Raw genomic sequence first — 22562 nt, 5'->3', positions numbered from 1 at the left:
CAGCGACCCTCCCAGCGGGAGGCGGGGTCGCGGGGCGGGCGCGCCCTTCCCAGGGCCGTCTGGGGCTCCGCTTCCTGTGGTGAAGATGTGGTCTGCAGAGACCAAAGCTCCTTTGAGCACCGAGTTGACTTTTTCATTTTATAATTATGCTACATCTCAATAGCTTTTATCTCATTTTGCTTGCTTTTCCCTCTATAAAAAGTTGTGGGGGATTTTGTTTATTGGTATCCCAGCTAAGGTAAAAAGCATTTTGATTAGATGTTAGCTTGGGTCCTTATTTTATGCCTCAAGAGAAAACATAAAAAGGAACAGAACATCGCAACACGGCTGCCCTTGGCCTGAAGACACCCACCCTCAGCTGCCGGGGGAGCTTGTGATGTCTGGCTTTGATTCTAGAAAAGACCCTGGCTGTCCCCTGCTCACCCTCAGAGTTGCTCAAGCTGCGGTGTTTGCAGAATCCCACCTGTGAGAGAGGGGCTGAGATGGGTGCAGGATGTATCTGGCACAGAATTAAAACAGCCTGTGAAAATGGGCTTTTCTCTGACAGCTCCATGTTGGCTGAGGGCCCAGCCCCAGGCCACGGTGCCAGGAGGACACTCTTAGGCCAGGTGCTAGGCTATCTGCGGCAGACACAGAACCCCTTCCTGATGTCCATTCTCCTTTCTCCCCGCTTCATCTGGAGGGAAGTGACCAGCTCAAAAAGCTTTCCCAGTGCTTGCAGTGCAGCGCTCATGCAACACAGTAAAACACAAGGGGAGAGAAAGGAGGCTGATTCTGCTGGCCTCCCCTTTTTCTCCTTTTCCTGCTTGAAATACAGATACAAAGCTAGGGCTCTGGCAGCCATTCTGAGGACATGAGTACGTGAGTCAGAGCTTAAGAGAGGCGGAGGGCTGGCCTGGTAGCGCAGCGGTTAAGTTCATGTGTTCTGCTTTTCGGTGGCCCGGGCTTCGCCGGTTCGGGTCCCGGGTGCGGACATGGCACCGCTTGTCAAGCCATGCTGTGGTAGGCGTTCCACATATAAAGTAGAGGAAGATGGGCACGGATGTTAGCTCAGGGCTAGTCTTCCTCAGTGAAAAGAGGAGGATTGGCAGCAGTTAGCACAGGGCTAATCTTCCTCAAAAAAAAAAAGAGAGGCAGAGTGAGGACCTATGTAGGCAGCTCCAGCACCCCGGCCCTGGCGACCCCACCTTGGCCTCCCCGACCCGGCGTTCCTATCCTCAGACTTCTTTTAGGTGAGAGCAAAATAACTTTGCAATTTCATCAGGCCACTGTCTGGGGGAAAACATAAAAAGGAACATTTTGTATTTCTAATTCCTAAGAAATACAACATCCGTGCTAGACTTGCAAAGGCGTAGAAGGGAGAGTTCAGAATTGCCTTTGGGATGGGAGATGGGAGGGAGGGAGCTGCAGGACCGGCTGCTCTCTTCCCCTCGCCAAGTGAGGGGCCACAGGGGCTGACTCTGAGAGGCTGGCAAGCACCCCTCCCGGAAGTGGGGGACACAGGTCTGAGCTGACTCACACTGGAGCTGTCTCCAGGAGAGAAGCAGGACCGGCTGGCTGCCCAGAGCCGAAGCGAGATGGGACCCCTCAGCGACACGGAACTGAGCATTGTCCCACCACCACCGTGTCCTGCAGGCCAGAGGAGGGCTCCGTAGGGAGAAGCCAGACTGGGTCACCTGGAGAGAGACTCTGCCCAAAAGGACCACCTGCAGAAGGAGGTGGCCCGACAGTTTGAGTGGCATGTGGATGGCCAGGAGGGAGGAGAGGCAGGAGGAGGACGGAGAGACAGACAGACTCACTCGTGCGGGAAGCTGCGGGTGGAGGCCCTTGGGGAGGAGGTCCAAGGAAGCTTCAGGGGCTCCCCCGAAAGGGACAGCCAGCCGGAGGGCACGCGACACAGGGAGCCCGGCGCCCGCTGCCCTGCAGCCTTCCTCAGCCGTGGGGACCTCTGGGGATACAGGATCTGGCGTGCAGAGAGGAGGAGAAGCGAGGAGAGAGTAACCAGCCTTCCCTCCCTGCCAAAGGCCTGACTGAGACAAGCGCTAGAGGAGTTTAAGTCAGACAGGAATCGGAAGTTTTGGTGTCAGACCGGACCAGACTGTTTCTTCCCTGTTGGGGACCAGAAAGCCTGTGAACCCTGCCAGAGATTTCATGGCGGAGAGGGCACAGGCGGAGGTGGGAAAGGACGAAGCTGCTTCTCCCTGCCCTTTCCGAGTGGAGTGAGCTGCCGGGGGCCCGGTGTGACCTGTCGGAGGGAGAAGCAGCATGCCACCCCTCCTGCCTCCGCCTCTCAGTGTCCTGCGATTTCTGTTTCGTTCTCTGACTCTGCCGTCAGTGAGGGGAGGCTTTCCCAATCATGGCAGACCACCAAGTAAGAGACAAACATAGAGGATAAAATAAGTCCCCTGTGCTCCACTGCTCAGAAAGGTCATCTTCGTCCATGGTCTTGCCCATGTGATTACAGGATTGTGATGACACTTTCGGTGTCCCAGAGAAGTGCTCTCATATTTGAAAGACTGGTGCGAGATACATCCACACAGGATTTAATAGCAGCCAAAATGGGTCCATCACTGTCATCCATCTCCTTCAGCTCGTCCGGGGGCTAGTGGGTAAGCAGAGTAAAATGCTTAGACGTGGAGGGCGTGGCATTCCTTGTCCCCTCACCCTCCACAGCCGAGGAGGGTGCGTGCCTCTTTCAGGCCAGGCATTCGGGGGTCCCAGAGAGTCACTATAGAAACTGGGGGGTTGTGAACAGGCAACACGGGGTCTTCCTCTGTGGCTGGACACTAGCCTGGCTGTGGACACTTGCACTGCTCTTGAATTGAAGCGTCAGATGGTTCTGAGGTGGCCGACTCTCCCAGGAGGCTGGCTGACGATGCTCCCAGGAGTGGGCAGGGGCAGGGAACCATGAAAGCAGGCTGCAGGGCAGCTTGTCAGGGCAAGGATGTTTGATGTCTCCCATGTCAGTGGACACTAGGAAGTAGAAATGGCCATGAGCCTCCTCAGAAGGACCCCACCCAGAAGACTGCCTGCCGGGCAGACATGTCCCCCCACAAAGAGACTGTGGGCGTGTCCCCAGAGGACAGGAGCGGAGAGCAGGGGTGAGGCAAGAAGGATGCGCATGGCCCATGTCAGGGAATGATGCAAAGGCAAGGTCCCCGTGGGGGTGTCTCTGAAGACCACACAGCGAGCTGCCTACGACAGTCAGGAGGGAATCACAAGCAGCACCAGCAAAAGAAAAGGCCTTCGCCCCCTTTCCACTTACCCTGGAGGTTCAGAAAGGCAGAGAGGTCGATGGAGCAGGGGGGTGGGAGCAGACCATGGCAGGTCCTGGGCCTGGCATCGTGCCCAAGGGGGTGGGGAAGGAAGTGGCTTAAGTGGTGCATGAGATCAAGTTTTGATTCAGAACGGCTGGATTTTTTCATAGTTGAAGATGAGACTTTTCTCCTTCCTGAAAGTGACCAGATGTGGCCAAGCGGTGGGGGAGGGAGCCCTGAGGATCGTGTGGCCAGGCAGGAGAGGAACACAGCTGACCCCCGACTGTTGCTGGTGCAGTGCAGCCCCACAGTACGCCGGGTGTGCACGTCGCTTCTGCTCACACGTTACACCACACTCCATACAGTGTTTTGGATCTTGCATTTGAACTAACAATATATTGTGAACATTTTTCCATATGAAGATTTCTACCACTTCTTTGTCAATGCCTAATTGACTAATGTATTTAATTCCCTAAGAAAAATTGTGTATTTGGAAGGATTCTTTTTTTGAGGAAGACTAGCCCTGAGCTAACATCCGTGCCCATCTTCCTCTACTTTACATGTGGGACGCCTACCACAGCATGGCTTGCCACGCGGTGCCATGTCCGCACCCGGGATCTGAACCGGCGAACCCTGGGCCGCTGAAGCGGAACGTGCGCACTTAACCGCTGCTCCACCGGGCCGGCCCGGGAGGATTCTTTTTTATCTAGTCTTAGAAACTCAATCTCAGATCAGCAGCCATCACACTAAAGTCTAATAGAAACTAAGAATAAAATGTGAGTATTGGTTTTCAGCATTTTTATTTAACATTTTCTTGCAGTTTCTAGCTACTTCAATTACATATGAACCATAAATATGAACCATATCAGGATACGAACCATAAATATGGTTCCATATGAACCATAAACGAGAGGTATGATTTTTACACATGAAGAAACAAAATTATAATTATTTTCCAGTGATGTGTTTATATATGTATGTTTCCCAAAAATATTTTAAAAAACTGGAATTAATTAAAAGGCTTCAGCTTAAATAAAGATAATGACTCAATGGAATGGATTTTGTATATAACACAAATAACCAGTTAGATAGTACCATCAAAGAGACCCCATTTATGACAGGAACAGAGAATATTCAAATGTTTGAAAATAACATTTACCATAAAATTTAAGAATGTTATAAAATTTATTTTTGTATTTTGATGGAAAAAACAGATGGAGAGCTTTATTTCTGGATAAGAACACCTAACATACTTTTCAGATGTCATGACAACTAAGCATATGAAAAGATACTAACGCCATTTTTCATTTGGGAATTGTAGATTAAAACAGCAAGATATCATGTCACGCCTATTAGAGTGGCTAACATCTGGAACACTGACAATACCAAATGCTGACAAGAATGTGGAGTGACAGGAACTCTCACCCTCTGTGGATGCAAAATGGCACAGCCACTTCAGAAGACAGTTTGGCCATTGAGACAGAGCTAAACGTAGCTGTTACTGTACGATTGAGCATTCCCACTCCCAGGTATCTGCCTAAGTTTTCTCTGAAAACTTATGTCTACATAGAAATTTGTTCATGAAGGTTTACAGCAGCTTTATTCCTAATCGATCAATCTTGGAAACAAACGGGATGCCTTCAATTGGAGAATGACCAGATAAGCTGTGGTACCTCCGTGCAATGGTATGTTATTCAGCAGTAGAGGAAATCAGCTATCAAACCATGAAAAGACATGAAAGAATGTCTTAAATGCTTAGATGCGCATTGCTAAGTGCAAGATGCCAGTCTGAAAGCTACATGCTATGTGATTCCAACTACAGGACGTTCTAGAAAAGGCAAAACTATGGGGATGGTGAAAACAGAAGTGGTTTCCAGGGGTGGGGGGAGAAGGCATGAGTGGCAGAGCACAGGGGATCTTTAGGGCAGTGAAGTCATTCTCTAGGACACTGTAATGGTGGGTACAGGACATTATACACTTGTTAAAATACATAGAATGTACAATGCAAAGAGTGAACCCTAATGGAGATGATGGGCCTGTTAATTGTGATGTCTCACTCTCCAGTCATCAATTATAGTGAATGCACCACACTAATGCAAGATGTTAATAATGGGAGAAAATGTAGGGGTACGGGAGGTGGGTATTTTGGAACTCTGTGCTTTCTGTCCACTTTTTCTGTGAGCCTAAAACTGTTCTTAAAAATAAAGTCTACTGATTAAAAGGAAAAAAAGGAGCTATCAAGCCACAAAAAGGCATGGAGGAACCTTGAATGCATATTGCCAACTGAAAGGGCCACACACTGTATGATTGAATTACATACATTCTAAAAAAGGCAAACTGTAGAGACAGTTAAAATATCAGGATTGGGGGTTGGTTGAATAGGTAAAGCACAAGAGATTTTTAGTTTGGTGAAACGATTCTGTGTGATACTATAATGGTGGATACACGATACATGTGTTAAAACCCGTAGAACCTTATAGCACAAGAATGACCCTAATGTATTTAATTTTTTTTTTTTCTGAGGAAGATTTGCCCTGAACTAACATCTGTGCCAATCTTCCTCTATTTTGCACGTGGGTCGCTGCCCCAGCATGGCTGCTGACCAGTGGTATAGGTCTGTGCCCAGGAACCGAACGTGGGCTGCTGAAGTGGAGCATGCTGAACTTAACCACTAGGCCACAGGGCTGACCCATATATTCAAATTTTAAAGTCCCTTAGGAAATAGAGAGATCCCAACGTGGAATGCAGAATTTAACAAAACAATTTAACTGTATTACAAATGTATGAACAACCTCATTGAGGGGTATGGAGAAAAAGGCACCGTCCTAAGTAACTTTGGAAGTGAGTGGAAAATGAAAAAATAAAGGCAAAAAACTTCGCATAAGCACTACACTCTGGGAGATAAAGTCGTTTCTCATGGGGATATAGGCTAACGATTCTAAGGCTGTCGTACGTGTGTACTGGGGTTCCACAGTCAAGTGCATGGCTTGTGGGTGGTGGGAGCTGATGTCTTCCCACTGCTGGAGCGGGAGGTTACAGGGAAGCAGAGGGAGGGGACCAGGATGACCACCTGGTGATGGCTCACAGCTGGAGACATCAGTGCGAACTCGTGTTTAGTTGATATAGATATAGATGGTTAGATACAGAAATACGGACAGGCGTGTGTGCGCAGGTTTGTATACACACATACACACGTTTCCCAGCTCTGTCAGCTGAGTGGTCTGACTGTCAGCTGAAACAATGACATCTCATTAGCAACAAGCACAGCCAGAGTGCAGATCGAGGTTTCTAATACAATTCTCCAATAAAAGGAACCAGAACTCATTGGAAAAATGGCTGATTGTGGGTTTGGGGTAGGAGAGATAGAGGAGCCTAGACCACGCAGTGCCAGGAAGTAAGGAGGTGTTCAAAACCGAAAACCTGCCGTGATACCGATGGCAGTGCTGTAAAAGGACACAGGAACCAACTGAAGGAGCCCTCGACGGCCAAAGGTTCCCGCCTTTGAAAACAAAATGAATAATGTGGCATTGGATTATAACCCAAAGTACAAAATAAATATCCATGAGTCCGTACCAATATAAATAAATGACTGGCTAAATGAATACATGGAGGAGAATAGACAAATCTCCCATAGAGATATCGGAACAATCTCTGTAGACACACAGCCTTCACGGAGGGGGAGCACCATTCTCGTTAAGCGTGGGCTGTGCATGTGACTCCTTCCAACGAGCATAGTGGAAAAGAGGGGAAAAGGCTAACTTCACAGTGGAGAACCCTGACGGACACGACCTCAGCCAGGTGGTCAAGGTCAATACCAACAGTGATATGTCATGTTGACAGCAGGCTCCTCTGATAGCATGTGATAAAAATGGCACGTTACCTCTCTGGTCTTCGTTCAAAACACATAATCCCAGCCTAAGCCTGAGGAGAACCTCAGACAGATCTCAACTGGGGGATGTTCTGTGAAATCACTGGCCAGCGCTCCTGAAGACAGTCGAGGTCATCGGAAACAAGGCCTGAGAGACCGCCCAGCCAAGAGGAGCCTGAGGACGTGCGACAACCAAATGGAACGTGGGAGCCTGGGACAGAAAAACACCGTTAAATACAAACTAAGGCAATTCGAATCAGGTACGGACGTCAGTTAACAATAACGGATCAATATGGGTTCACTCATTGAGACAAATGTACAGTGGCTGTGATGAACGAAGGTCATGTGTGAGTAACGGGAGCTGGGGTGAGGTGTGGGGAGCTTCTGTACTATCTTCGCAATCTTTCTGTAAATCTAAAACCGTCCTAAAGTTAAAAGTTTATTAAAAAAGTATGTCAACTCTTCCCCAGCCAATTTACTAATTTCAATGTAACTCAAAATGCCCAGTAGGATTTTTTTTTCAAAATGAAAAACTGATCACGAAAGAGACGTGGATGAAACAGCAGGAACAGCGAGGTGTATTTTGGAAAAGATAGGCGGGGGTGAATTTCTATAACTCACACACACAGAGCCACAACCTTAAAACAACGTGGTTCTGATGCAAAAACAGACAGATGAAATGGAATGCTTGACCCGGAAGCAGACTTGAGAGCGTGTGACAATCTAGCCTCTGTAAAGCTGGCCACTCCGATGGGCTGGCAAAGCAAAGGCTCGCCATACTTGCGCATTTGTACCAGGCATACAGTTGTACAAAAAGCACCCTGTTTTATTTAATTTTTAAAATTTGACCTCAGCTGCAGAGCATGAAGCCACTCACAGTCCTCGGATTGTGGTCCCCTCTCCTCACCGCTCTGCGCAGGCTCTGCCGTGTGTCGTTTGCTCTCCCTTCGTCCTGGACGGCCCCCGCCACCTCCCCTCTCGCAGGGGCACCCAGTCCATGGTTTGGTTTACTTGTTTAGAAATGCAAGCACTTTAGGTAGTGTTGCTTTCCGTGTGTGTTTTCAGCTTCCATAAATGGTAATGTCCAACAGGTCTAATTGTATGTCGTCCCTTTTTCACCCAACAGTATGTCTTTCAGGATTTGTCCGTGTTGCTGTCCAGATTTCTAGCCCGGCGCCCTGGATTGCTGCGTAGGGTTCCAGAGGCCACGCCGCCATGCTTATTTGTCCATTCCCCTCATGAGGAGGGTACAGGTTGCCTCAGCCTTCCCAGCGCCTTCAATAAGACTGTGATGAAAGAACCTGCTCGTTTCTGTGTCTCGTTCACACTTGACCTTCACCAGGTTAATACTCAGAATGGTGGGTAGCGCTGGGCTATTCACACTTGTGCTGAGTATTACCAGCTTGCTCTCCTGAGTAAACACACAAGTTCACACCAGCCAGCAGTGCACGGGGGCTTCTGCCACCTGCATCCTCTGCAACGTTCGTATTCTCTGATTTTCTCGTTGTGTGATCTAATGGTGTATGTCGCATCGCATGGATGTGGTGCTTTAATTGTGTGACTGGAGAAGTTGAGCATCGCGCCCTCTGTTCTGATTCCCATTTCCCCTTCAGAGTCTGGCCCCTCATGTGTTTTGCTCATGTCCTCTTGGACTGCCTGCCTTTCTCTCATTGATTTACAGGAGCCCCGTGTGTATTCTACATCGGCCCTTGCGCTGAGAGCTGGCTTTCTGCCTTACTGTGGGGACCAGTGGGCTACGGTTTATTCAAGACAATGTGGGGAGACTAGAGGGACCCCCACAGCACTCCCTCCTTGCCTCTCTCCATGCGAGGGGCACAGTGCTCTTTGACTCGGGACCGCCACTGCCCAGTCCCCCACCATGCACTGAGGTGAAGCACAGTTGGTGGCTCTGGGGAGTTCTCACTGTTTTTGGTGTTGGTTTGACAAATCCATTGACCTCCCGCTGGCTTTGGTGGCACCTCCCAGACTATTTTTGGGAGCAGTGGCCCCATGCTAATTTCATGTCTTTCTAGAGCCAGAAGACAGTGTGCCACACACCAATTTTACAAGGAAAAAAATTAGGAGAAAAACATTTGAGTACTCTTTATATACGTGTATTGAAAGTATATTAAAGTGTTTTTTAGGGAAAACATATAATTATTGTGTTTGCTACATCTAGCAGCTGAAAGCCGCTCTTCTTGTTTTCTTCAAGTCCTTATCATTTTCCTGGTTGGTGGCAGACCAAATTACCACTCAGCAGCCCTTGCGTGATGGCTGTCACATTAAACAGAACCCAGTGTCACAGCAACAACTCGAAGGCTTTTGCACCGTGGGCTGTGGAAGTGATAGATCAAAATCTGAACGGTCAAGGAGTAACCCACAATCTATCTCCCGTGTCTGGATTGTCCTGTGGCTCATTATTTTTCTGAAGAAATCTACCATAGGAAGTGAAGCTTGTGTCTTCTCGTGAGGGTATCCACGGCCACGCTCCGCCCAAATCTCTGGGGGTGGGACCCAGTGGGCATCAGTGTCTTTAAAAGCCCTTCAGGTGATTTCAAGGACAGCCAAGATTGAGAACCAGCGCCGGCTCAGACCACTGGTTCTTAAACCTGGCTGCACATTGCATCACCCGAGAAGTGGCAAAAGATTGTCTCCTGGGCCCCACTCCCAGACGGTCTCATTTCATTGGTCTGGAATGCAGCCTGGGCACTAGGATTTTTAAACGCTTCTTGAGTGGTTCAAACGCGCAGCAAAGTTTCAGGACCACAGCTTGACTCCTCCCACGCCTCAATCTGCCACATCGTTGTACTTACCGGTTTAATTCCATCAGATTTGTCAGCGCCCCCTCTCCAATAGACATTACTTATTTTTTGGACTGAAAGCTTACTTGGATTTTTCGTATGTTTGTCAATTATTCACCATTGCTTCCTGTATCTCACGCCTTCCTTTAGGATTCCTTTTTTTATTTCATGACATTATCCCTTAGAACTTCTTTTAGCAAGAGTCTGGATGCAGCTATAAATTGTCTGCATATTTTTTCTTAAAACTTCTTTATTTTAGCTTCTCTACTGATGGTTTACTGCGCTGGGAAATCGGAGCTGACACTTATCTTCTCTCTGCTCTCTGAAGGTGCGATTACGTTGCCTTCTTTTCTCTGCTGTTGCCAATAAGAAGCCTTTGTCGGTCTGTTAGTGGTTTCTAGGTTACGTTTCCTCTTTTCTGGTCTGGTTGCTTTTATGCTTTTTCTCTTTGCCTTTGGTTTTCGGTGGTTTCCCTCACATAACATTTGGGTGTACATTTATTTTGTTTATCCTGCTTGCAATTCCTGGTTCTTCCCTCTGAGCATTCGTCTTACTCCCTTCCAGAGAATTTTCAGCCACATTCTCTTTGAGAACCGGCTTCTCTCCTCTCATCTGTGGGTGGGTCCTCTCCGTTCCCCTTCCACGTCTCTGAACCTCTCTTTCATACTTTCATCTCTTTGCCTCTCCCATCTGCAGTACCTTTGAATTCTGTGTCATATTCGCTTAATTTTAAATTTCAGTGACTACACTTACTTCTAGAAGTTGCATTTGCTTCATTTTTGAATCTACATGTTTTTGTTTGCTTTCCTATTTCCCTGTTTTTGCTTGTGCTTTCTATTCCTTATTTTATCTCGTTAAAGATTTTAAGCACATTTACTTTATACTTCAGATTGATTGGTTATTTCAGTTTCTTGGTATGCTAGTCCTTTCTCCTTATCTTTTCAGCTCACGCTCCCACTCAGAGACTTGCTTCACCCTCTCCTAGACGGCAGCCCTTGTCTTTTAGAGAGCGACTGAAATGGCAGGACGCCTAGGGTGTGCTCTGGAGAGTGGAGGGTTGGGGAAGTGCGCGTGGGCATGGGAGAAGTCAGATGGTCTGTGATTTGTAGCTCTCGCTTCCCAGCTCATCTGCGCCCAGGATTTTTGTTTCCTCTGGAGAATCTCACACTCTGTGTTGTGGAAGTACTACTGAGAGCATATTTTTTGTTTTCTTCAGCCTGTTAACCTCATTAATTTCAGGGGTACTGGATAGGATTTTTAAAAAATTGGTGTCTTGTCTTTGGGGTTTCTGCAACATGTGGCTGGTATAAATTGGGACCTCTAGAGCCTAGAATAGTTTTGCCTAGAACCTAAGTTGACCTAAGCTTCTTCGTTGCTTCTCTGGGCTGCTGGGCAGATTCTTTTCAGCTCCCCTTTCACTGAAGGGCAGTTTTTCCAGAATCCCAGATTTTCACTTAAGTCTTACTCCTGGCTCTCAAGTGTGGGGGTGCAAGGTCAAGTCCCTATTCCAGAGAGAGAACATTAAAACCTCTACCTCTGTCCTCTAAGAGTTTATTTCTGAGCCAATATTTATGAGAGCCACCATGACTTCAATTATTTTATTAATGATGCACAGGGATTCCTTTTATTTAAAAAAATTTTTTTAATTATAATTTTTCTTTTTGACGAAGATTAGCCCTGAGCTAACTACTGCCAAACTTCCTCTTTTTGCTGAGGAAGAGTGGCCCTGAGCTAACATCTGTTGCCAATCTTCCTCTTTTTTTTTTCCCCAAAGCCCCAGTACATAGTTGTATATCCTAGCTGTAGGTCATTCCAGTTCTTCTATGTGGGATGCCACCACAGCATGGCTTGATGAGTGGTATGTAAGTCCATGCCTGGGATCTGAACCAGAGAACCCCAGGCCACTGAAGAGGAGCATGTGAACTTAACCACTAGGCCACCAGGCCAGCTCCCATTATTTCAAGTTATCCTCAGAAAAATCCCTGCAGCATGCATGCCATCACCAATCTCTATTGTGCAGATGGATGAATTAAGGCTCAGCATAACTAGGTGACTCACCCGAGATCATATACACGGAGTGGCAGCGTTGGAATTGCAGCCCAAGCATGACCACCCGGACGTCTGCAAGGTTAGCCCACCGTATAGCACCTCCCTGAACGATTGGTGCATTTGCCTTAATGACAAATGTGTGTGTGCGCTATTGAAGTGGCTGAATGTTCCAGAATAATCTTCCAGTACAAACCTCTTGTGGGATAGGAAGTCAGTCCACACCCAACATCCGGGTTCTCCTCCACACCACCGGCACTTGGTTTGAGCCATGTGACGGGAGCTAGCCAGTGACATGGGAGTGCAGGTGGAGCAGAGGCCGTGTGTTCTGTTCGGGTGGCAAGGCTGCCCAGCTCACCTTGACCTGAACGCGGGGAGAAGACCTGGACGGAACAAAACTGCCGGGATTCGAGCCGGGGGTCCTGTCGCGGCAGCTCGTGCTCGTTACTCTGACTACCATGTTTCTTTCCCACCGCTCCCCTCGGTTTCAGCAACGCTTTTTTCTGCTACTTTGCAGAGAAAATAGAAACCCCTAGATGGCAACCCCGGTGACAAACCCACACACTCGCCTCAATCGCAGATTCTGCTTATTTCATCTCTCTTGTATATTCAATCCCCTTCTCTTAACAACCTTCTTCATTTCTTTTATTTAATTTAAACATCTTCACCGTGGTTATGTTTTATAAAAAAAGCCCGTGGCTTTTAGAGATACGTAATGAAATATTTATGGTTTAAATGGCATTGTGCCTTGGATTCGCTTCAGAATAACCCAGTGTTGAGGGAGTAGTGGGCTGGAGATGAAGTAAGATGGGCCGTGTGTCAGTGACTGTCAAAGCTGGGTCGTGGGTACATAGGGGTGTCATCATTGTCTTCCACCCACCTTTCTGTAGATATATTTGAAATTAGCCTAATGCACAATTTTCCTAAAATGGTACACAAAAATTAATAGAAGAAGAAAACCTTTTTGCGAAATTGTTTTTTGAAAACTGGAGAAGAAAATATGTTTAATACAACCTGTGAAAGACACATGCCTCTTCATTTCACCCTCTTGCTGGTTAATCGGCCCTGGGGACCCCGAGAGTATTTTTGTTACCTTGCTGGCTTTGAAGATGGAGGGCGTGGCCACGGGCCAAGGAATGCAGGAAGCGTCTAGAAGCTGGAAAAGGCGAGGACACAGATGCTCCCCTGGAGCCCAGAAGGAGCCCGCCCTGCCGCCTGACGTTAGCCCGCGAGGCCCACTTTGGACCTCTGACCTCCAGGACATCTTTTTCGGCCCCTAAGGCATCATTTATTGGTTTAGAGAGCACCCATCACATAATTGGGGTGCTTTACGATATAGAAAACATCCCAACAGAACTCACATAGTTAAGTACAATCAACAAATTACAGAACCAAAAAAACTGGCATGAAGCAACAATCTTTCAAGTTTCTAAGATGCTGAGAAGTGGCAGTTAAAAAGGTGATTCCAGCAGCAGGAGACCAGACAGACGGGCAAAGCTGCACAGGAACCACAGCCCCAAACGGGACATTTGCGGAGGGTGAGTGACATGTGAAATGAAATTTCACAAAGACAATCAACTTGTGTTATTTTAAGTTACTAATTTGTAGTAAATTTTACTAAAAATCGTTAACTAACATGCACATTTTCCAATTGAATCAAAATATGATCTTGGTCTGATATTAATTTCCCTTATACACGTCAGCAACACAATGAAGAGGTTAGGATCCTGGGCTCTTGAACAAGAGAGTCAGGTTTGCATCCTGGTCTACTCACAGTAGATAAGCTACTTAATTGTCCTGTGCCTCAGTTTCTTCATTTGTAAAATGAGACCAACAATAGCACCTACGTGTGAGTACACGACAAGCACTGGGAACAACACCTGGTGCACGGTAAGCACTCAGTAAATTTAGTTATTATTGTTGGCTCTTATGTATTTCTGACCTATTTTCATCCAGTAAGTTGTCTGTTCCTTTGCCAAGACCAGGCTTTTTTTTTTTTTTTTTTTTTGCTGAGGAAAATTTGCCCTGAGCTAACAAATGTGTCAGTCTTCCTCTATTTTGTATGTGGGTCACTACCACAGCATGGCTGCTGATGAGTGGCATAGGTCTGCACCTGGGAACTGAACCCCGGCCGCTGAAGCAGAGCATACCAAACTTAACCACTGGGCCACCGGGCTGGCCCCTATACCATACTATTTTGGTGGAACGGAAAGGTGCAGCTCACTATTGTTCTTCATAATTTTTCGTGGCTTTGTTTCCTAAACTTAATTCTCCGTATAAAACATAAAACCATTTCATCCAGTTTCATGAAAGAAAAAACAAACAGCATTGATTTCAACATATGGTGTTGGAACAAACTGGATAGTCATATGTAAAAATACAAAACTTAACCTTCATCTCACACCTCATACAAACATGAACACAAATGGGTCATTGAGCTAAAGACAAAAGCTGTAACTATCAAACCTCCAGAAGAAAATATAGGAAAAACCCTTCCTGATCTTGGAGTAGGCAAAGATTTCTCAGATGGGACACAAAAACATAAGTCACACAAGAAGATATTGACACATTTTATGTGGTAGGCGCTTGTGATTTGCCACCCAGACTCGTCCTCTGAAATAAAGGCTTTATGACCCCAGCTGCTAGAATTGTCTTCGGCAGGTAGCTCTCAGCCCCCACCGACAGCCATGGGGTCCTACAGTCAATGGAGGCATAACGTGGGGACTGCCCAGTCCCGCTCCTTACTTTTCACATCGTAAAAGGCACTCCTCACAGACCTACTGCACTCAAATTTCCATCTCAGATTTGGCTTCCTGGGAATCTCCATCTGAGACATTGGGCTTCATTAAATTTAAACTATTCTGTTCTTTGGTAGACACTGTTAAGAAAATGAAAAGGCAAGCCATAGATGGGAGAATATATTTGCAATACATATAGCCACCAAAGGACTTGTATCCATAATATATAAAGAACTCTTACAACTCAATAATAGAAAGTCAACTCAAAAGTAAAATAGTAAAATTTTTGAAAAGGTCTTTCACAAAAGGATTTATAGGTATGGTCAGTAAACACATAAAAACCCAATAAGGATGGGGAGTATATAAGGTGAGCATGGAACATCTTGTGGAGCAAGAAAGTATGGTGGTGCTCAAAAATAAAACAAAAAGCCACAATGATGAGGGTATGTCAAAAGGATGCAAGAGCCAACTGAAGAGCTCCCAGTGGCCAGAGCTGGAACCTTTGAGTAACAAAATAATTAATGCAGTATTGGATTATAACCCAAAGAATAAAATAAATATCCAGGAGTCCATACCAAGATAAATAAATGATTGAATAAATGATACCTGAGGGAGAAGAGACAAATCTCCCTACAGAAGAATTTCAAGTAATTTACACAGACACTCCCCTGCCCCGAGGAAACGAAGCTCAAATCTCATCTCCTAAAGTGTAGGCTGTGCACCGTGACTTCTTCCCAAAGAGGACAGCGTGAAAAGGGGGAAAAGAGTAACTTCTCAGTGGAGAAACCTGACAGACAGACACGACCTCAGCCAGGCGGTCACGGGTCAACACCAGCAGTGATGAGCCATGTTGATAGCATGCCCCTTGATACTATGTGATGAGAAGGGCAGTTTGCTTTTGTGGTCTTCATCCCCAAAATATATAACCCCAGTCTAAGCATGAGAAAAACATTAGCCAAATCCCCACAGAAGACATCCTTCAACACACTTGACCAGTACTCCTCAAAATTGTCAAAGTCATCAAAAACAGAGAAAGCATGAGCAACTAACAGCCAGGTGGGTCCACAGCTAACTGTGTGTGGTATCCTGGATGGGATTCTTGAATTTGAAAAGTACATAAGGTAAAAACTAAGGAAATCTGAATCAAATATGGACTTCAGCTAATAACAGTGTATCAATATTGATCCATTAATTGTGATGAATGTACCATACTAATACAAGATGTCAGTAACAGAGGAAACTGAGTGTGAGGTATATGAGAACACCGCACTATCTTCACAATTTTTCTGTAGGGTTAAATTATTCTAAAACAGAAATATTTACTTAAAAAAAAACCCCATGTCATTTGTCATCAAGGAAATGCAAATTAGAGCTACAATGGGATACCACTCCACAGACACCAGAATAGCTAAAAGTAAGAGATTGACAATACGAAGTGCTGACAAGGATGTGGAACAACTGGAACCCTCATACACTGCTGGAGGGAATATAAAATGGTACCACTACTTTGGAAAATAGTTTGATGGTTTTTATAAAGTGAAACAAAGACTTGACATTTAATCCAGAAATTCTATTTCTAGGTATTTACCCGAGTAAAATGAAAGCATATCTCCACTCAAAGACTTGTGTATAAATGTTCATAGCAGCTTTATTCATAATATCCCCAAACTGGAAACACGCATGTGTCTATCCATTAGTGAATGGATAGACACACTGTGGTATACTCATGTGATGGAATACTACTAACTAATAACTACTAGTGAGGAATGGATTCCCACACATCCTACAACACGGATGATCTGTAAAGCATTATGGTGAGCAAAAGAAACCAGACGTAAAAGAGCACATACTGCGTGATTCCATTTCTATGATATTCCAGAAAAGGCAAAAACAATCTGCAGAGATAGAAAACAACCAGCGGTTGCCTGGGCCGGGTCGGGGCACTGACTGCAAAGGAGCCTGCGGGAACTGTCTGAGGTGATGAAAGCGTCCCATATCTTAATTGTGCTGGTGGTCACCCAAGTGGATGCACTTAAAATGGATGTGTTTTATTGTGTGTAAATTATACCTCAATAAAGTTGATTGTTAAAAAGAGTAAAGAAAGAAAAAATAACTTTGAGAGTCTTAGTGGAATTGCAATATTTATACACTAATTTTAGGAGATTTCCTAAACAACACTATGGTTCCAATCCTGCGTCCTGGCGTGTCTCTATGCTCTCTTCCCAGACCGTTGTTTTCATTCCCATCGCTTTAAATGCCAATGACAGCCCTCTTCTCTGAGCTCCAGACCCCAAATGGCCACTTGACATTCTCACACTTAGTGGCTTAAAAGCTCCTTTAAGCCAACGTGTGCAAACCAAGCTCCTAACACTCCGCTGGGGCAGGGTCCCAGCACCTCTTCTGTCTTAACAAAGGGCAGCGCTGCAGCCTCCCCCGAAGGGCGTGTGCGGCCCTCATGGCTTTGCTTCTATCCCTGTCTGGTTCTCTCACGCTGGGGCGTTGCCTTCTGCACCGCCTGCAGCCTGGTCTAATCAGACAGAGTCCCTCAGGAGGCGCCTCTCCCCGTTTCATCCGGGCACCCTCGGTTTGCTCTCTGTTTCACGGCCAGGCGGATATTTTATCATAGCACCTCCCTTTGCCTGAAAACCTCCCATGGTTTTCCATCGCCTTAGAACAAGACCAGAAGCTGTGGTGGTCTCCCCATCTCATCACCAGGACCCCCTCAGTATGGCCCCACCTCCTCTGCATTCCTGGTGTGGCCGGCTCCCTTCCACCTCCACCTAGGCAGGGCTCATCCCTTCCCGCTTCCCCTCCCTGCCCCTCCCAGCCTGGTTCACTCTACTAATCCTACCGATTTCAGCCCAAATGCCCCCCTCCCAGACCTAATCAAATGCTCCTGTTGGTCTCTCTCCTGGCAGGCACCTCCCTTCTCGGCCCTTGACCCAGCTGTAATGGTGCATGTTCTCTGCAGTGATTAGATCAATCAAGCAAGCAAGCATGTGCGTCTACAAACGTGTCGTCAGGCAGGGCCCATTTGGCAGGCAGAACACGTTAGCCCAACAGACTCCTTCCAGGTCAAGCGAGGCCCGCCCCATCCTGGCTCCACCCATCCTCCGCTTCCGCCCAGCCCAGATATGTGCCAGGGTGACTCCGACAGTTTTAAAGAGGGGCCTGGGGTGGCAAGGAGCAGTGGGCTTCCTGAAGGGCTCTTAGGAGCACCCAACCTGCCTGGGGAGGCACGTCTGAAGGCTGAGATCGGAGCCACAGTGGTGACGCGGGGACGCCTCCAGACCCCCAGCCCCTCAGTCCTGTCTTCCTGGGAGGGTCTCCTGGCAGTGGCCCCGAACCTCTGGGCTTCCAGAGCCAGCTGCAAAGAAGTCGACAGCAGGGCGAGCAGGTATCAGTCTGGGTGTCCCTGGGGAGGGGTAGCTTTTGTATTGTCCACGTGGGACAGAATCTCCAGTGCCCTTGAGGGGAAGGGCCAGGGACAATCCCCTGAACCCCGCCCTTCCCACTTCTGCTCCCCAACTTCCTTCTCTCTTCCCCGCCTTCTTGCCCCTCCCCTCTAGGAGGGGTAATTCCTTCATTTGGCCAAAGTTAATCTTACTTCTCCCACCTTTGCCTGGAGGATTTCGGATACATTAGTGAGCTCCCCTCTGGGCCAATCCCTCCTGGCTCTTCCTGGAAACGGTTTAACATGTGGCAGTCTCCCCAAAGCCCAATCTCCCTCCCTCCACACCGCGTGTCCCCCTGAGCTGCCAGCGAGCGAGCGTGCTGCTGGGCTGGGCAGCAGGTTCTGAAGGCACGGTGGGTGCCGGGCGGCGGGGTTCTGAAGGCACGGTGGGTGCCGGGCGGCGGGGTTCTGAAGGCATGGTGGGTGCCGGGCGGCGGTGTTCTGAAGGCACGGTGGGTGCCGGGCGGTGGAGTTCTGAAGGCACGGTGGGTGCCGGGCGGCGGGGTTCTGAAGGCACGGTGGGTGCCGGGCATCTGGGTTCTGAAGGCAACGTGGGTGCTGGGCGGCAGGGTTCGGAAGGCACGGTGGGTGCTGGGCGGCAGGGTTCTGAAGGCACGGTGGTGCCGGGGAAGGGCAGTTGGGGCTCGTGCTGGGAGCCGGGGTGTGGTCTGAGCCCCGACTACTTGGTGGCTTCTCTCTGGCAGATCCCACATGGAGGAGCAGAGGCCTCCCAAACGCCTGCGCACCGGGGCTCCTGATCCAGGTACTGTCAAACGCCTCTCACTTCCCATTTGATCTTTTCCTGGTTTTCCCTGTACTTTTGGTATTGACATAGTTATGCAACTTACAGATTCAAATAAGGCCGGTTATGAGAAACACAGCCCCTGCTCCTTCTGAGTTTCCCATACGTTAGACACAGCCATTTTCATCTGTCAAAACGGTTCTTTCAGCATTTACTTCCTGTTCTCTGAAATCAATGCTTACAGTACTCCCAACTTTTTTACCCTTTTGGCCTTTTGTTCGGTCTTCTCTCTCCCGTAGGAGAGTATTCGGTTCCAGCTCCCACGTTCCCACCACCGTCACCGCGCTGTCCGCACACACGCCCTGCCCCCGACTCACACGCCTCCCGCCCCTTCTCCCAGCAGAGCCGGCTTTCCGGAACCAAGCCATCTGGGACACCAAGGTTACTTTCCCCTCTTGCATAACTTCGGAATTTTCCAGGACTTGATACTTGGCCTATTATTTGCTTATTGACCACTAATTCATTCTCAACTCTTCCCCAATTGTTTAAATTCAAACACAGTCAAGTCCTCTGTCAATTTCGTCTTCTTGGGGCGTTGCTGTCACAGCCTCGCAAGGGGCCCAGCTAGCCTGGCTGCTCTGAGCTGCTCCTAGCTGTCACCCTGGGATGCACCTTCACCATCGTGTGGGAACACCTTTCTCCTTTGGAATGTTATCTCCTGTGTTCTCTCTCTGGTGTCTTTCTCTTTCTTGGTTTATTCTTTCTCTTTGGTGGAGCAAGTCCTCCATCAGTCTCCTGAAAAAACATGCATCCAAAAGAAATTATTTGAGACTTTGCAGGTAAAATACCTTCCCTCCACCTGCCTTGATTCAGGAGTGATTGTTTGAAGACACCTTTCTATTGTCTTCTAGATTCTAGTATTGTTTTTGATATGTCTGATTTTTCTTTTTCTTTTTTTTTTTGGTGAGGAAGATTCACCCTCAGCTAACATTGTGCCCATCTTCCTCTGTATGTGGGACGCTGTCACAGTGTGGCCTGATGAGTGGTCTGTAGGTTCACGCCTGGGATCCGAACCTGTGAACTCAGGCCTCTGAAGCAGAGTGTGCGAGCTTAACTGCTCTGCCACCAGGCCAGCCCCGACATGTCTGAGTTTTTGGACATTCTGATTTCCGAGCCTTTTCATGTGACCTTGTTCTCTCTCTCTCTCCGGGAGCCTGTAAGGTCTTCTCTTTTTCTGCCGTGCTCTGAAAGTTGATGATAACAGGCTTTGGTGATCCTGTGCCTCTAACTTTCTGATATTTTATCCCTCTTATTTTTCATCATTTCGAGTTTTTGTCCTCTTTTCTGAGAGATTTTCTCAGCTTTATCTTCCAAAACTTCCATGGAGATTTTCATTTCTGCTCTCATAATTTTGATTTCAAAGAGCTGTTTTTTTCTGAATGCTCCTTTTAAAAAGTACCCAGTAATGGATTCCTGGGTACCATTTCTTCTCTTCTCTCTCTGAGGAGATTAGCGGTAGATTGTCTGAAAGACTCGTCTGTGGTGTACATTGTTTCCTCCCATTGCTTTTTCCTGTTTGATTGTCCCATGTGTTCGTCTTTCCTCTGATGGTGGCTGACCCCTTTGGCTGCCCATATTGAGAAAAGGACCCTGAAGAAGTGAAGAGTAGCCCTCAGCCTCTGGGTGGGCTTGTTCCCTGGGGTTCCACAGGACGTACATGGCTGGGCTCTCCAGCGGGGAACCCCAAGTGTCGGTTTCTCAGGACGTTTCTCTTAGGCTGCACAGGCCTCCCAGGGGAGACCCCTCAGATGGTCTTCAACACCAGCTCTGCCGCCAGTCAGGTTTCCACAGGTGTGCGTCTAGTGTGGGCTGTCTGTCATGTCTGCTGCTCAGTTATTCTCTCTGTTCAAACACCACACTGTCCTCATTGCTACAGCGGCACGCTTCTTCGTGATCTACGATAAAAGTACCCCCACCTTGTTCTTTTTCTGGAAGGCATTAAAATTTGATAGGTACTGTCAAATTGTTTGCCAAAACATTTCCCTCCATACATCGAGTGTCCTAAATCTTTTGATCTTTGTTGGTTTGACAGATGCCTAACAATGTCCCAATCTTTTCTTTAATTTGAATTGCTTTTTATATGTGAGGTTTAGCGTCTTATATGCAGATGGACCATTCACTTTTCTTCTTTTACAGATCGCCTGTGATTGCTCTTTGCTATTCTGTTCTATTTGGTTGTTTCTCTCATTGACTTTTAAGTGTTGTTTGCATTTCTGGGGTTTGTCAATTCAGACTTTCTTCAATTTAGGATCTCTCAACTCTCCCCCCAAGTCTGCTGCTGCGGGGGCCGCATTAGGTCAAGAAAGGGGAAGGTGGTGTATTACTGTCATGTGATTGGAAAGCGTGCTCTGCTCCTTGGTCCGTGAAGCCACCCCTTGCTTCTCTTTGCGCCCGTGTCTGGTCATCAGTCCGTGCAGGTCACTCTGAGCCCTCTAGGTCGTCCCTGCAGGGCCTGCCAGCCTGCCAGCTCTCCCGCAGCCCACTGAGGCCAGTCTTGGATCTCCTGGAGCCACAGTGAGCTCTGAGCTGGAGCCTGGACAGCAGATGTACACGACTCTGAGGGGCCCCGCAGGCCTCTGAGGACTTGAACAAAGCACAGACTTTGCCTGTCCTGGAAGGCACACGGCTCGGATATTTGATGCTCAAAACCCCCAAACTTAGACCTTTTCATTATCTTTGTCCTCCATTCCCAAACTCTCCTTGCCCAAATATGGGCAATGACTAGTGTCCCTTCCTTTCTGGTTTGTCGCCTGAGTACGGAGAATGCAGAGTCACGGAGCCCCTGACAGGACTGTCAGTGCGTGGCAGAGCGTGATGCCCGCAGGGGCCTGCGGTGGGCGTGCCGCTCTCTCAGCCCTCACCTCCTGCTGCTGCCTGCTGCTGCTCGGCCCTCTTTGTGGGTGGATGTAAGGTGTTAGTGCGAGTTTGAGATTCCTAACCGAGAACTGGGAAAACAATTCGCCCATGAGAAGATCTGATCCTGGCTTACTGATTTTTTTCTTAATGATGATTGTGGAGGAAGAGAGCAGCTGTCAAAATGCTCTCCATTGGGTCCACTGTGGCGGGTCTGTTGGAGCTGCTATTTATTCCTGAGTCCATTTGTCCCAGTTCTGTCCCCCACAGGACTCCACCACCCCTTGGTACACGTCCACCCCTGCTGCACCTCCTCCCCACTGTCACTCTCGGGCCGTCTCCCCCACCACGGGCAGATGCTGTCTGCCCCGGCACCGCCCGTCTGCCCCGGCACCGCCCTGGAGCTGCTCTCGCCAGTTCCAGGAACAGCCTTGCCGTGACCCACCCGAGTGGCCTCTCCCAGGCCTGCCCTGTCACTTAGCCAGCACCTTTGGTGGCTCGCCCCTTCCAGATCTATTCTCTCCCCCTCAGATCCAGGCGTGCCCTCCTGACTTTCCTCTCTGTCAGTGGCCCTGGAAGGTACTTTTTCTCTCCCTTTCATTTAAAGGTAGGTAGAGGACCTTAGGGATCTGTCAGAGGCCTTCTCTGCTCCTCTATTCCCTTGGGCTGGTCTCGTCAGCCCCCATGGTGGTGAAGACCAACTGTGTAGCTGACCCTAACTCCACTCCAGCCCAGCCCCCCAA

At 48.0% G+C, this 22562-nt stretch overlaps 1 protein-coding gene across 2 annotated transcripts in view; it reads left to right on the top strand.

The window, feature by feature from the left end:
* PRR20G (proline rich 20G) overlaps positions 1 to 22562 on the top strand; it is a 32367-nt gene that overhangs the window by 7816 nt on the left and 1989 nt on the right. The window contains exons 2-4 of one of the 2 annotated variants that reach the window (XM_070238412.1): positions 4579 to 4786; positions 17629 to 18107; positions 18869 to 18927. In XM_070238412.1, coding sequence (XP_070094513.1) covers positions 17845 to 18107; positions 18869 to 18927 — 322 coding nt within the window. In that variant the 5' untranslated portion in view covers positions 4579 to 4786; positions 17629 to 17844. The remainder of the gene's footprint in view (positions 1 to 4578; positions 4787 to 17628; positions 18108 to 18868; positions 18928 to 22562) is intronic. The other variant, XM_023619850.2, reaches the window with a different exon arrangement.

Source organism: Equus caballus, chromosome 16, assembly GCF_041296265.1.
Source record: "Equus caballus isolate H_3958 breed thoroughbred chromosome 16, TB-T2T, whole genome shotgun sequence".
NCBI lineage: Eukaryota > Metazoa > Chordata > Mammalia > Perissodactyla > Equidae > Equus > Equus caballus.
The sequence above is the reverse complement of the archived record's forward strand: the minus strand, read 5'-3'. Positions and strand labels throughout refer to the sequence as shown.